The sequence below is a fragment of the Theropithecus gelada genome, chromosome 7b (assembly GCF_003255815.1).
Source record: "Theropithecus gelada isolate Dixy chromosome 7b, Tgel_1.0, whole genome shotgun sequence".
In the NCBI taxonomy this organism is placed as follows: Eukaryota; Metazoa; Chordata; class Mammalia; order Primates; family Cercopithecidae; genus Theropithecus; species Theropithecus gelada.
Window position 1 is genome coordinate 94,620,842 of NC_037675.1, and position 14,942 is coordinate 94,635,783.

The 14,942-nt window shown below is 42.9% G+C and overlaps 2 protein-coding genes across 4 annotated transcripts in view; one reads left to right on the forward strand and one right to left on the reverse strand.

Annotated features, from left to right (window-relative positions):
• GON7 (GON7, KEOPS complex subunit) lies at nucleotides 1–4,227 on the reverse strand. The gene is made up of 2 exons (XM_025391240.1): nucleotides 3,949–4,227; nucleotides 1–886 (listed from the first exon to the last, which is right to left on the reverse strand). Exons 1-2 carry the CDS (start codon nucleotides 4,154–4,156, stop codon nucleotides 792–794), a joined length of 303 nt encoding a protein of 100 aa, XP_025247025.1. The 5' UTR covers nucleotides 4,157–4,227; the 3' UTR covers nucleotides 1–791.
• UBR7 (ubiquitin protein ligase E3 component n-recognin 7 (putative)) overlaps nucleotides 4,175–14,942 on the forward strand; it is a 24,967-nt gene continuing 14,199 nt past the window's right edge. Inside the window, exons 1-6 of one of the 3 annotated variants that reach the window (XM_025391232.1) lie at nucleotides 4,175–4,560; nucleotides 6,926–7,059; nucleotides 7,427–7,487; nucleotides 8,820–8,915; nucleotides 12,002–12,055; nucleotides 12,253–12,358. In XM_025391232.1, the coding sequence (XP_025247017.1) occupies nucleotides 4,411–4,560; nucleotides 6,926–7,059; nucleotides 7,427–7,487; nucleotides 8,820–8,915; nucleotides 12,002–12,055; nucleotides 12,253–12,358 (601 nt within the window). In that variant the 5' untranslated portion in view covers nucleotides 4,175–4,410. The remainder of the gene's footprint in view (nucleotides 4,561–6,925; nucleotides 7,060–7,426; nucleotides 7,488–8,819; nucleotides 8,916–12,001; nucleotides 12,056–12,252; nucleotides 12,359–14,942) is intronic. The other 2 variants (XM_025391233.1, XM_025391234.1) reach the window with 2 other exon arrangements.

Sequence of the window (14,942 nt, forward strand, 5' to 3'; positions counted from 1 at the left end):
CATACTTCAGGAATATATATTTTAAAGGATTCAATAATCTTTTTAAAGCAAAATCAAAGTATGGCTACAGGAGGAGAGGAAATATCCAAATTGTAATCAACGCAGATTATTTACTTAAGGCCTTACATTTGTACCTGTATACATACCATATCACAGCACAAAAACATACCCTACCCCATCTGGCTCTCTTAAGGTACATGATAAATCAGATTAATGCACATTCATCAGGCGGCATCATCTCAGGATATCTGTATCTTTGACATGGGTATGAATTCAGGGTTTCCTTGGGTCTCTTTCAAGGACTCTCTCTTCAGTATTTCTATTTCCTCATTTTCCTTCTATTTATGAAGAACTGTTATTTTTACATTTAATGCCCACTTTTCACCACTTGTTCATGTCAGTTCTCTGAAATGTTACTGCCTATGAACCATGACGTACTGTTTATAACAGAAGCAGAAGTTAAAAGATGTAGACATCACACAAACCAATGGTTATTTTAAAAATAGAAAACAATGATAAAAATTCAGTTGCCAACTTAAGAGGATTTTATATATTATGAAGTGTTCTATTTTCCTCCCACGGTCTGAAATTTATTTCTCAAGAAAACAGATTTTATTTCTAAGCCTTTACTATCTTTGCTAGAAACAGAAAAACCAGTTTTCTCTTTGACAAAATTGTCCCAGGAAAACAACACAAATGCTTTTCCAAATTAGAGCATAAGTCTTCCTTAAATGTCCTAGTGTGACAATTGGGATACAACAGCCATCTTTTAAATGTCATAAAGGCTATTGTTAAGACGGTGGTTTTGGCCGTTTTGCAGATGGTCCATCGAAGTTAGTTCTGTTATCAATGTTATTTTCATCTTCTGCATCATCTTCATCATCACCTTTTAAAATAAATATTTGTTGTATGACAATACGTTCTATGGTTGAAAGAAATATATATAGCTAAAGTGGTTGATAACGAGACCATTTCACTTTAGGGATTAATAAAACCATGCACATTTTAGATTAAAATGATTTTGAGAATTTCAGTGTTTAAAATCTTTATTTTCTATCACTTTCCTCTTTGGAAATATTAACTCATTCATCATAAAATCCAGTCTCTTTTTTTTTTTTGAGATGGAGTCTTTCTCTGTTACCAGGCTGGAGTGCAGTGGCCCGATCACAGCTTACTGCAACCTCTGCCTCCAGGGTTCAAGTGATTCCCGTCTCAGCCTCCCAAGTAGCTGGGATTACAGGCACGCGCTACCACGCCCAGCTAACTTTTTGTATTTTAGTAGAGACGGGGTTTCACCATGTTGGCCAAGATGGTCTCGATCTCCCGACCTCGTGATCTGCATGCCTCAGCCTCCCAAACTGCTGGGATTACAGGCATGAACCACTGCGGCCGGCCAAAATCCACTTTTAAAAGTGTACCGCTTAGTGGTTTTTAGTATATTCACTAGGTTGTGCAACCATCACCACTCTCTAATCCTAGAACACTTTCATCACTCCAAAGAGAAATGAATTATGCCCATTAGCAGTCACTTTCCATTCCCCTCAGCCTTCGGCAACCACTAATCTACTTTTGTTCCCCCTTAATTTTTATTAGTGAGAGGGTCTTGCTATGTTGCCCAGGCTAGACTCAAACTCCCAGGTTCAAGTGATCCTCCTGTGTCAGCTTCTAGAGTAGCTGGGACTACAGGTGCGCACCACTGCACCCAGCTCACTAATCTCTCTCTATGGATTTGCCTATTCTGTACATTCATATAAACAAAATCATATAACATGTACCCTTCTGTGTCTGGCTCTCACTTTAGCATAATGTTTTCAAGGTTCATTCATGTTGTAGCACGTATTAATACTTCATTACTTTTTATTGCTTATAATATTCCGTTGTATGGATACACCACATTTTGTTAATGCACTCATCAGTTGATGGATATGTGCATTATTCCTATTTTTTTAAATTATCATTATTTTTAGAGATGAAGCGATGGGACCTCACTCTGTCCTCCAGGCTGGAGTGCAGTGGAACAATCAGCCCACTGCAGCTTCAAACTCTTGGGTTCACGTGATCCTCCCACCTCCTAAAGGTGCAACACCAAGCCCGGTCAATTGTTGTTTCCACATTTTAGCCACTATAAATGCTGCTGCTATGAACATTCATGTGTAAGTTTTTGTGTGAACATACTTTCCAGTTCTCTTGCGAGGACTACCAGTGGAACTGCTGGGTCATATGGTAACTTCATGTCAACTTTTTGAGGAGCTACCAAACTCTTTTTCCCAGTGGTTACACTGTTTTACATTTCCACCAACAATGTACAAGATCTCCAATTTCTCCACATTCCAGCCAACACTTGTTATTGTTCTTTTTGATCATAGCCAACATCCATATTATCAAGATGTAATTCCCAAGATGGAAGGAAAGTACAGTTTAAGCTCTTCTTAGAGAATGGTAAATCCTGACTCTAATATCTATTCTTGGATTTTTCAGCTCAGGACAGTTAAAATGTACCTGCCTGGCCAGGTGCAGCAGCTCAGGCTTGTAATTTCAGCACTTTGGGAGGCCAAGGCAGGTGGATCACGAGGTTAGGAGTTTGAGACCAGCCCGGCCAACACAGTGAAACCCTGTCTCTACTGAAAATACAAAAACTAGCTGGGAGTGGTGGCAGACGCCTGTAATCTCAGCTACTTGGGAGGCTGAGACAGGAGAATCACTTGAACCCGGGAAGCAGAGGTTGCAGTGAGCCGAGATTGTGCCACTGCACTCCAGCCTGGGCAACAGAGCTAGACTCCATTTCAAAAAAAAAAAAAAAAAGTACCTGCCTATTTCTGCATTCGAGGCAATTTTTAAAAAATAATGCAGTTAAACTTCACGTTTCTACTTTCAAACTGCACCTACAAAACTGGAAAGGCAAGGGAGTCTCTGGGAGTTAATACATGTTAAAATTAAGTCTGTCCCACTCCTTGGAACCTGTTCCTACTCTGCGATAGATTGTACTCTTCCAAATATGTCTGTAGTTTCACACCTGATAAAACTCCTTTTTATTCAATACTCCAGCTCAAAAGTCTTATCCTCTTTGAAGCCTTCCGAGGGTCTCTGGGTTTGCAACACTTACAGAGGGCCATAGAACCACGTTCTTTTTTTTTTTTTTTTTTTTTTTTTTTTGAGACGGAGTCTCGCTCTGTAGTACAGGCTGGAGTGCAGTGGCGTGATCTCAGCTCACTGCAACCTCCGCCTCCCGGGGTCAAGCGATTCTTCTGCCTCAGCCTCCCCAGTAGCTGGGATTACAGGTGCCCGCCACCACTCCCAGCTAATTTTTGTATTTTTAGTAGAGACAGGGTTTCACCATATTGGCCAGGCTGGTCTCGAACTCCTGACCTCGTGATCCGCTCGCCTCAGCCTCCCAAAGTGCTGGGATTACAGGCCTGAGCTACCAGCCTGGCCACTTTCACTTTTAATAAGAGTGTCTGCCTGTATAATCCCCTTGTGTTTGACAAGGGCAGGAACTGAGTCGCATTCACCTCATTCTTCCTCCAGGGCTCAGCTCAGGGTTTGGCAAATAGTAGTAGGCATTCGGCAAGTTTTTTAGTGAAATAAATGAAATAGCGATGAGTCGTGGAAATGCTTGAGTAGAAGCAGCCCAAATATAGTGATAAATGCCAACAATTTTTATTTTTTAAATTATCTTTGAAATAACAATGGAAACGGGGTCTCGATATGTTGCCCTGGCTGTTCTGGAACTCCTGACCTCAAGTGATCCTCCTGCCTCGCCCTCCCAAAGTGTTGGGATTACAGGAGTGAGCCCCACTTCGCCTGGCCCGCCAAAAATTTTTAGATGCAATTCTTCTTTCCTCGAGGCTCACTTTGTCCAAGTCTGCCACTCTACACGGGCTCCCCAAGCCAATTTCCCCTGGCGCCCGCCCCGTCCTCCTGTCGCTGCAGCACCGTCTCAGAGCTCACCGTCCAGGGCCTCGTCTGGAGCCGCCGCCACCCGGTGCTGCACTTCCGCCTGTACCAGGGGGCCGAATAATTCCGTTACCAGCTCCTTCATCTGGGCCACGCCAGACAATAGGCCCTGGAAAGGGTCGCCGTCACCCGGCGCCTCACAGGACACCCGCAGCTTCTGCGGCTTCCCTTCCTGCCCGACATACTCTCCCAGCAGCTCCATGGTGACCACTAAGCTTCCAGAACACGACACCTGGAAGCGCCACCCGGAGGCGGAAATCAGCCCGTGGCCGGCGCAGGCGGCAGAAGGGAGAGGAGTGACATCCGTTTGTCGGAAGTCGCTCCTCCCCCTTCCTTCGCTTTTTTTCCTTGTCATTGGTTCCTGGCACTCGGGCCCCGCCTCCTCCGGCTACGCCCCTCGTGGCCGCTTTTCCCGCCTCCGCCGGGGCCGAGCCGCGGTTCGGGTGACAGTTGAGGATGGCCGGAGCCGAGGGCTCCGCTGGGCGGCAGTCGGAGCTGGAGCCCGTGGTATCGTTGGTCGACGTCCTCGAGGAGGACGAGGAGCTGGAGAATGAGGCGTGTGCTGTCCTGGGCGGCAGCGACTCCGAGAAGTGCTCCTACTCGCAGGTGGGCACGCGGCCCGGGCCTTGTCTCCCGCGGCTCCCGCCGAACCTCCCCTTCCCGGCCCGGCTGTCCCTATTCCCGCCTGCCTCAGTCGTCTCCCCAGTGGTGGTCCGGGGCCGCCGTTCGTCTGCCGCTTCCTTACCCCAAGCCCACCCTTCCCTTTTATCCCCAACCTCCTGGGCCCCCTTCAGCCTGTGTCCAGCAGGGGCCCCCATCTCCCCTCTCTCTAACTCTGTCCGGCCAGCCAGGAAGGACCCTGGAGCAGCTGCTCTGTCCGTCCTCTCCAGCCTCGTCCTGGTGCACCACTGCTTTTCACGAAACCAGCCCGCGACCTCTCAGATCCAGACATCTTTGTCCCTGCTTTTCCCATCCTAAGATTATTTATTTATTTATTAGGGACCAAATGGGAGAGTCAGGTTAAAGAGATTTTCAAATCCATAGTGATTTGCGGTGAGCTCCTTGACAGCTAGTTCCTCTGCAATTTAGTTTGACAAGTGCTAGCTAGTACTTTTTCTTTCTTTTTTTGGCAAAATGGAGCAAGTGCCCATGTCTGTCTGCAGTCTGCCCTCCTCCCCTGGAAATAGACCGGAAACAGAACAGCAAGTGGCTCTGGCAAGGGAGGGGAGAGAGGAGAAAAGGATCTATTTGGCATTTGGAAGACGTTGTGAGTGAGCAAGTGTTTGAGGGGGTGTGATGTGTTTAGTGACTCACCCTATACTTCGAGGTACAAAAATGGAAAAGGATGGGTAGGAAGAAGACTGACAAAGGATAAGAACTGGCAGGAAGAAGGGTTACCTAGGCAGAGGGGTGGATTGGAACACTGGGGAGATGAGGGGAGAGACTTGCATTCATTATGTGGTATGAACTGAGGTCATAATACCAGTTCTCGTTGTTGACCAAGTTTAGTTTACACTGCAAAGTGCTAGATTGTTGAATAAACCTGGTATCCAGACATAGCCCCAGGTATTTTAAAACCTTTGGTCATCACTAAAACAATTTTTCGCCTGCTTTCCTTAAAAAAAAAAAGTTCTAAGTCTGTATGTAAACTATTTTTGAAGTGTAGTTACCTTTATAAAATGGATTCCCTTAATATTTTCTTTTTATTGTGGTAAAAAAAAATATGGAAATTTGCACAAATCATGTACACAGCTTGAAAGGAAAGTGTGCATGTTCCCACCACCCAGATCAACAAATAGAACATTAAGAGTGCAAAAGGCTTATTGGAAAAGAACTTAAAAAAAAAAAAGAAAAGAAAGAAATAGAATTTTACTGGCATCCTGGAAGCCTGCTTGTCTATCTTCCTCCTTCCTAGAGGAAGGTAACTATACCTATTATACATATTCACTTTTTTTTTTTTTTTTTTTTGAGATGGAATTTCACTCTTGCCACCCAGGCTGGAGTGCAATGTCATGATCTTGGCTCACCGCAACCTCCACCTCCCGGGTTCAAGCGATTCTCCTGTCTCAGCCTCCCGAGTAGCTGGGATTACAGATGCCCGCCACCACGCCCAGCTAATTTTTATATTTTTAGTAGATGGGGTTTTTTAGAGATGGGGTTTCACCACACTGACCAGGCTGGTCTTGAACTCCTGACCTGAGGTGATCTGCCCACCTTGGCCTCCCAAAGGGCTGGGATTACAGGCGTGAGCGCTGCACCCAGCCTACATATTCACTTTTTAACATTTTGTCACATTTATCTCCTTTTCTACTTAAAATTTGTTGTTTTAAAATTTTGAACTATTTAAAAATAAGTTGCAGACATGATGACACTATACCTCTAAATACTTCAGCATGCATCTCCTAAAAATCAAAGAGATTCTTTGCATGTGTTGATTCTCTCTTTGGTGGATTTACAAACATTTTCCAGGATGAAAGTGTGATATTACTTACATAAACCTATACATATGCTCCTGTGTTTTCACATGTTAAAATGATTAAACAGATCCATTTATTCACAGCCGACTGACAAATTCAGACATCCTATCACTTTAAGAAAGGAGTGCTGACTTGTGTCATGGCTAATGCTTGTAATCCCAGAACTTTGGAAGGCCAAGGCAGAGAACTGCTTGAGCCCAGGAGTTTGAGACAAGCCTGGGCAACATAGCAAGACCTCGTCTCTGCAAAAAATAAATAAATTAGGAAGAAAGAAAAAAGTGCTTGCATGAAAAGCACTAGTATAAAAATGAAACATGCAACACAACCGTGTTTTGGTTGATGCTCTGCTGTGTAAACTTTTTAGTCTTAATGGTTTTTACAGAAAGATCTTGACCACAGATAATCTGATTTTAATTATTTTTCAGTTCCTAGTGTGGGTATTAGGTAAGCCATGCTATTACATTAATTCTCTTTTCTATTTTGGGGGCTTTTAGGGCTCAGTAAAGAGGCAAGCACTATATGCCTGTAGTACCTGCACCCCAGAGGGAGAAGAACCAGCAGGAATTTGTTTAGCTTGCAGTTATGAATGTCATGGAAGTCACAAACTATTTGAGCTATACACAAAAAGGTAAACATAGTCAGAGATTGTTACTAAATGCTTTTGAAGTGTAGATTCTTTCCCATCTACACTTTTTCCTAATCATGTTTTTTCATGCAAAGCTGTTGTACAGTAGTGAAATTTCATGTAATTATTTTATATAATTGGAGAGAGTTTCTAGAGCCTTTAAAAACATAATATGGTACAAACTCAAACTACTCATCTTTCTCTACCATCATTTTACTTGTGTGTGTTTGTGTGTATGTGATATAAATATTTGCTTCTGTACATATTAATTTCCAGAATTGTGAAGTCTTATGTGCTTGAATGCTTGAAGAAATTTTAAATTGGATTTTGTAAAAAGAAAAATAAAATTGTTATTTCCTCCTTTTTTCAGAAATTTTCGTTGTGATTGTGGAAACAGCAAGTTTAAAACTTTGGAATGCAAATTACTTCCTGTAAGTAAACACTGTGACTATAAATGCAGTTAGAGCAGCTGGGGTTAATATTTGCCAGAGGGAGTAAAAAACAAATACCTGTATTTTCCAAAAAAGAAGTTCTTATGCTTATTCTTTGCAGATGGCCATTTCATTTTTTACTTTGTTGGAAAAACTATATAAACTGTTGAGAGCCTACAAGATAGATGGTAATTAATATGAAAGGTTTGGGGAAGAGATGTACTTGAAAGTAATTCAGGTTTAATTATATTGGTTGTACTTATTCTCTGAGGCTTTTAAAGCAAAGGATATGACTTAAAAACAATAAACAGGGTCAGGAGATCGAGACCATCCTGGCCAACACGGTGAAACCCTGTCTCTACTAAAAATACAAAAATTAGCTGGGCATGGTGGCACCCAGTCACCTACTCGGTCAGCTACTTGGGAGGCTGAGGCAGGAGAATTGCTTGAACCCAGGAGGTAGAGGTTGCAGTGAGCTGAGATTGCACCACTGCACTCCAGCCTGGCAACAGAGCAAGACTCCATCTCAAAACGAAAACAATAAATAGACTGGCACAGTGGCTCACACCTGTAATCCTAGCATTTTGGGAGGCCGAGGTGGGCAGATCACTTGAGGTTAGGAGTTCGAAACCAACTTGGCCATCATGGTGAAACACCCCCGCCACTAAAAATACAAAAAATTATCTGGGCATGGTGATGTGTGCCTGTAATCCTAGCTACTCGGGAGGCTGAGGCATGAGAATCGCTTGAACCCAGGAGGCGGAGGTTTCTATTACCCGAGATTGTGCCACCGCACTCCAGCCTGGGAGACAGAGCGAGACTCCATCTCAAAAAAAAAAAAAAGAAAAGAAAAAGAAAAACCAATAAATAAGGCCGAGCGTGGTGACTCACACCTGTAATCCCAACACTTTGGGAGGCCTACGTGGGAGAATGGCTTGAACCCAGACCAGCCTGGGCATCGTAGTGAGACCCCATCTCTATCAAAAAGGAAAAAGAAGTACCTTGAAATTCCAGGCCAATGTCAGTTCACATAGATTGATAATTAATATTTATGATTAACTTTTATCTCCACTTTACTGAATAGGTGTATTTAATTTCTCCTAATTACCACCAAAAAAAACAAAAACAAAAACAAAATTTTATTTTTTCCCTGTATCCTGAAAAAAGTATCCCTTTAGTAGTAGTGAGGTTTTTTTTTCCTACTTTGAAAGTTAAAGATCAGCCTCTTGGGGGAAATAATGTGGAAATGTATTGAATGTATTAATTTTATAATGTGTGAAATTATAGTTAAAATTAGACCATATTATTATTGAAATCAATATTATATTTCAGGACAAAGCAAAGGTAAATTCTGGCAATAAGTACAATGACAACTTTTTTGGATTGTACTGCATTTGCAAGAGACCTTATCCTGATCCTGAAGACGAGGTAAGAGAATTGGAAGTTAAACCTGGGAGTGTGTCCCCTCTAGCCTTGATTCCTCAACTGCTTGTCATATCTGAGCCTCTGGCTCTTCGGGAGGCAGTGCGGGATGGTGAAAGGGTTCTAGATTTATCTTTTCTTATGAATCTGGGTCGGATCTATAATTGGTACACATCTCAACCGTTCTTTCCATTTTTACATCATAAGAATGAAATATTGCACTTTGGGAGGCTGAGATGGGCGGATCACGAGGTCAAGAGATCGAGACCATCCTGGCTAACACAGTGAAACCCCGTCTACTAAAAAAATACAAAAACTAGCCGGGCAAGGTGGCGGGCACCTGTAGTCCCAGCTACTCGGGAGGCTGAGGCAGGAGAATGGTGTAAACCCGGGAGTCGGAGCTTGCAGTGAGCTGAGATCTGGCCACTGCACTCCAGCCTGGGCGACAGAGTGAGACACCGTCTCAAAAAAAAGAAAGAAAAAAAAAAAAAGAATGAAATATTGGAGAGGACTTTCCCAAAGCCAGAGCTTCTTCCCTTCCTCTCCTTCCCTGACTGCCTCCCCCTGCCCCCTAACACTTTCTAAGAAATGACCTTCAATTTCTTCTGTCTCTCTACGGAAAGAAATGGGGTATACAAACAGCATCCTCTTAAAAATGTCAATGAGAAATATATGCAAAATTCAAAACGAGTTCTTCCTCACTCCTGCACCTCTTACCTCCCAAGCCTAACCACTGTTAACACTTTTGGTGTATGTATTTTTAGGTCTTTTTCTGTGCACATTAAAGTGTTTTGAGTGAATGTGTATTTCAATGTGTAATTTCCTTTCCATTAACCGAAGTGAAAATTCTGTACACTCACTTCTGCAGCTGGTTTTTCTCACCAGTATATCACAGACATTCTTTCATGTCAGCAAACACACTTACCCCATTCTAACTGCTGCAGAGTATCCTATAACTTCATATGCCATAAGTTAGTCAACCTCATTGTTCTTCTACAGCAGAATGGCATTATCTAATTTTTCAATATTATAAAGAAAGCTAGAGTGAACATCCTTATACAGTAATACAACTGAGTATACTCCAAGTATTTATGTAGAATGGATTAGTAGAATTGACAGATCAAAGTGTATTTGTGGTGTTTAAAATTGTGATTGGCCGGGCACTGTGGCTCATGCCTGTAGTCCTGGCTACTCGGGAGGCTGAAACACAAGAATCACTTGAACCCATGGGGCAGAGGTTGCAGTGAGCCGGGATTGCGTCACTGCACTTCAGCCTGGGTGACGGAGCGAGACTCTGTCTCAAAAAATAATAATCATAATAAATAATAAAATTATGATCATATCTGCCAAAAAAGTTGAACCAGCAACAGTATATGATAATGTTTTTTCCCCAACACTTTTGTCAACCTGCATATTACCAGTTCTTGGAAATTTTGCCATTTTGATAAATGAAGAATAGTATCTTAAATTTTTTTTCTTTCCCTGATGATAAGTGAGATTATGCATCTTTTCATGAGTTCGTTGGACATCCATAATAACCTTCCCTCTGAATTGTCCTTTCATATCCTCAGCCTATGTTTTGATTGGTTTGGGTTTTGTTTGGGTATTTACTGATTTGAAAGAGTACTTTTTGTCTTTAGAGATATTAGCCTTCTGCCTTCTTCCTTGTTTTCTAATTGCGTTCGAACTATAATTATTAAACCAAATTATGTACAGGGACAGATTGAAGTTCTCTGAGTTAGCAAAAATAAAATCTTAAAACTGAAATTTATTTTTCTTTCTTTTTTTTAAGACAGAGTCTCGCTCTGTCACCCAGGCTGGAGTACAGTAGCGTGATCTCGGCTCACTGCATCCTCTGCCTCCTGGGTTCAAGCGATTCTCCTACCTCAGCCTCCTGAGTAGCTGGGATTATGGGCACCTGCCACCAGGCCTGGCTGATTTTTGTATTTTTAGTAGAGACAGGGTTTCACCACGTTGGCCAGGCTGGTCTCAACCTCCTGACCTCAGGCGATCCGCCCACCTTGGCCTCCCAAAGTGCTGGGATTACAGGCGTGAGCCACCGTGCCCGGCCAAAACTGGATATTTTAAGGCATGTAGTAAAGTGTTACAGCTCCTCCTGTTCCACAATATGTGCTTTTTTTTTCCCTTTAAGAAGCCTACAATAGGAAAAGGACAGAACAACATTGGGATGTTAATTAACAGTTATGAGAGCCTGGGAATAAAAGAAAGTCATCTCCCAAATAGTCTATGTTCTTTGGTATATTATTTTCCTAGGGCCAGCATTTAATTATTTAATTTATTCAAATTAGAGGAGTTATCTATCAAGAGGGTTTTCCTAACATTTACTTTTCAGTGTACTTGGCAGGATGGTTTTTCTGCAGCAGAAAAGCATTGTCTAATTTTTCTTTTTTTTTTTTTTTTTTTTTTGAGACGGAGTCTCGCTCTGTCGCCCAGGCTGGAGTGCTGTGGCCGGATCTCAGCTCACTGCAAGCTCCGCCTCCCGGGTTTACGCCATTCTCCTGCCTCAGCCTCCCGAGTAGCTGGGACCACAGGCGCCCGCCACCTCGCCCGGCTAGTTTTTTGTATTTTTTAGTAGAGACGGGGTTTCACTGTGTTAGCCAGGATGGTCTCGATCTCCTGACCTTGTGATCCGCCCGTCTCAGCCTCCCAAAGTGCTGGGATTACAGGCTTGAGCCACCGCGCCCGGCTTTGTCTAATTTTTCAATATCATAAAAAAGGCTGGAGTGACCATCCTATACAGTAATACAACTGAGTATTGTATTAAAGGATGGTGTGGTAAAAAGTCCCAGTTGTCACTGTCTGCATCGGTCCATTCACATTACTTGCCTGGGCCTGAGTTTTGTATAAAATGGGAATTTCCTCCTTGTCTACACCGTTTTGTGAGAATCAGATATTAAGTAACTGATGTGAAAGAGCTTTGAGATTGTTTGTAGAGGGCTTCTCTTAATGTAAGCCTTTGGAACACCAGTTCATGTGGAACGAATATTTAGTATCTTATTCTACTGCGTGCCGGGTTACTTCCGTGTTCCCGAATTCAGTGTACTCCGTAACAAACTGCTTTTCTCTGCTAGATTCCAGATGAGATGATCCAGTGTGTGGTCTGTGAAGACTGGTTCCATGGAAGGGTAAGGAAAATGTTCTACCTTTTGAAACCATTGTCATCACAAAGAGATAAAGGTTATATTTTACATTATAATTACTCTTCTAAAAATAAATTCTAGTGATATGATCAGTGTATTATTACAGTATTTATTTGTAAAATAATGGGCATTTTGGACAGTGTGGCAATCACAAGAAAATTTTTGGTGTTCTATATTCACAGCATCTTGGTGCCATTCCCCCCGAGAGTGGGGATTTTCAAGAGATGGTATGCCAGGCCTGCATGAAACGTTGTTCCTTTTTGTGGGCTTATGCTGCACAATTGGCAGGTAGGTATCTTTGTGAAGTTGCTGTGCCATAAACTTGTGCTTGTGAAATTTGTGTGTTCAATTCAGAATTTTTAGCAACTATTTTTAACTCTGTGGTTGTAAAATAGTATATGTTCTGGCCAGGCACGATGGCTCACTAATCCCAGGACTTTGGGAGGCCAAGACAGGTGGATTACCTGAGGTCAGGAGTTTGAGACCAGCCTGGCCAACATGGCGAAACCCCGTCTCTATTAAAAATGCAAAAATTAACCGGGCATCATGGCACGTGCCTGTAATCCCAGCTACTCAGGAGGCTGAGGCAGGAGAATCGCTCGAACCCAGGAGGCAGAGGTTGCAGTGAGCTGAGATCATGCCACTGCACTCCAGCCTGGGCAACAGAACGAGACTCCATCTCAAAAACAAAAAAAACAAAAAATAGTATGTGTTCTTTCTCCACAAGGTGCATAGATTGGTTGGGACACTACCAAAAACAAATTTATACTTAAATGATATGATGCAGAATATTGATGAGACCAGAGTTAGAGAAAATGGAGGAGGCAGTTTTCAAATGGATTTTGAAAGATACATAGAACTGAAATAAGTTGTTAATTATAACACATGGTATCGGTTGGCGAGGGGGTGGTGTCTTAGTCTATCTGGGGTGCTAGAACAAAATACTTTAGGCTGGGTAATTTATAAACAATAGATGGATATTTCTCACAGTTCTGGAGGCTGGGAAGTCCAAAATTCAGGTGCCTGCAGAGTCAGTGGTTTGGTTGAGTGCCCATTCCTCACAGATGGAGGCTTTTATGTGTCCGTACCTGTTAAAAGGGGCAAACAAGCTCGCTTGGGCCTGTTTCGTAAGTCCGAGCCCTCATGAATGGGATTAGTGCCCTTATAAAAGTGGACTGCAGGCACACGCTACCACGCCCTGCTAATTTTGTATTTTCTGTGGAGACAGTGTTTCGCCATGTTGCCCAGGCTGGTCTTGAACCCCTGAGCTCAAGTGATCCACTCATCTTGGCTTCTCAGAGTGCTGGGATTACAGGCATGAGCCACCACGCCCAGCCTATCTGGTGCTTTTATTATACACTAAGAAATTAAAACAACTGATTAATGAATGGTCCTGAGGCATTAAATGTCTTACTGGTAATGCTTTATGTGTTTCTTAATATATTTTTAAGGTGGCAGTTAAACTCGTAGTATCTGCTGCTTTGGCTTCATAATTTCTTGCCCTTCTCATCTTTAGAGATCAGTTCACTGTACAAACCATGAGCAGCATAGCTGTACCTCCAGTCTCATGTTTTTCTGTCTTTTTTTTTTTTTTTTTTTTTTGAGACAACGTCTGGCTGTGTTATCCACGCTGGAGTGCAGGGGTGCTATCTCGGCTCACTGCAACCTCGCCTCCTGGGTTCAAGCGATTCTTGTGATGTGGCTTCCAGAGTAGCTGGGACTACAGGCACATGCCACCACACCTGGCAAATTTTTGTATTTTTAGTGGAGACAAGGCTTTACTGTGTTGGCCAGGCTAGTCTCAAACTCCTGATGTCAAGTGATCCACCCATCTCAGTCTCCCAAAGTGCTGGGATTATAGGCGTGAGCCACCACACCTGGCCAGTTTGCCTCAGAGTTCTTAAGTGCTGCTCCCTTTCTGTTCATACCCTTTCCAGTGATCTCTCTCACTGTCCACAGATACTGAACCTATCTATGTACAGTTCTTACTCGTTGGGTTTTTTTTTTTAAGACGGAGTCTTGCTCTGTTGCCCAGGCTGGAGTGCAGTAGCACAATCTCGGCTCACCGTAACCTATGCCTCCTGGGTTCAGGCAATTCTCCTGCCTCAGCCTCCCAAGTAGCTGGGATTACAGGCATGCGCCAGCATGCGTAGCTAATTCTTCTGTTTTTAGTAGAGCAGGGTTTTCGCCATGTTGGCCAGGCTGGTCTTGAACTCCTGACCTGAGGTGATCCACCTGTCTTGGCCTCCCAAAGTGCTGGGATTACGGGTGTGAGCCACCATACCCAGCTTAATTGGGTTTTTTAAATTGATCTCCTGCCTCTCCATTTCCTCTCTCGTCAGCAGATGGCTTCATCTCCTATTACATTGAAATGCTGGCATCCAATGTGAGCTCCCCTATCGTTTCTCTTCTCTGTCTCAGAGTATATGTGCTGCTACACCCATCATTTTTTTATTTCTTCCTCCCATAAAGAAAAGCTGTTTTTTAAAAAGTACCCTTCTGTCTGTGTTTACAGTTCAATCTCTTCCTCCTACTTCTTGTATTATTCTGTCTCTAACAAGTACAGTACATTATTTTCTCCTTTATGTGTAAAGTGCTTAAGCAGTGATTGATATTTTCAAATAAACTGTTCAATTATTTGAATTCTTTGGGTTAGACAGACATAACCTAAAGAAGCATTAGTATTTTCTTTCTCAGTATTTCGGAGACTATGGTGGACTAATCTCTTTTTCCAGATTCTGAAATATTTTAAAACCAGAAAAAGCGATTTTAGGTCAGATGTGGTGGCTCATGCCTGTAATCCCAGCACTTAGGGAGGCCGAGGCGGGCGGATCACCTGAGGTCAGGAGTTTGAGACCAGCCTGACCAACAT

Bases quoted from the DNA above. Each gene is read 5' to 3' on its own strand.
- GON7 (XM_025391240.1), bottom strand. From the start codon at position 4,156: ATGGAGCTGCTGGGAGAGTATGTCGGGCAGGAAGGGAAGCCGCAGAAG. The intron at 887-3,948 runs GTGAGCTCTGAG...TTATTTTAAAAG, and splicing joins TCCAGACGAGGCCCTGGACG to GTGATGATGAAGATGATGCA.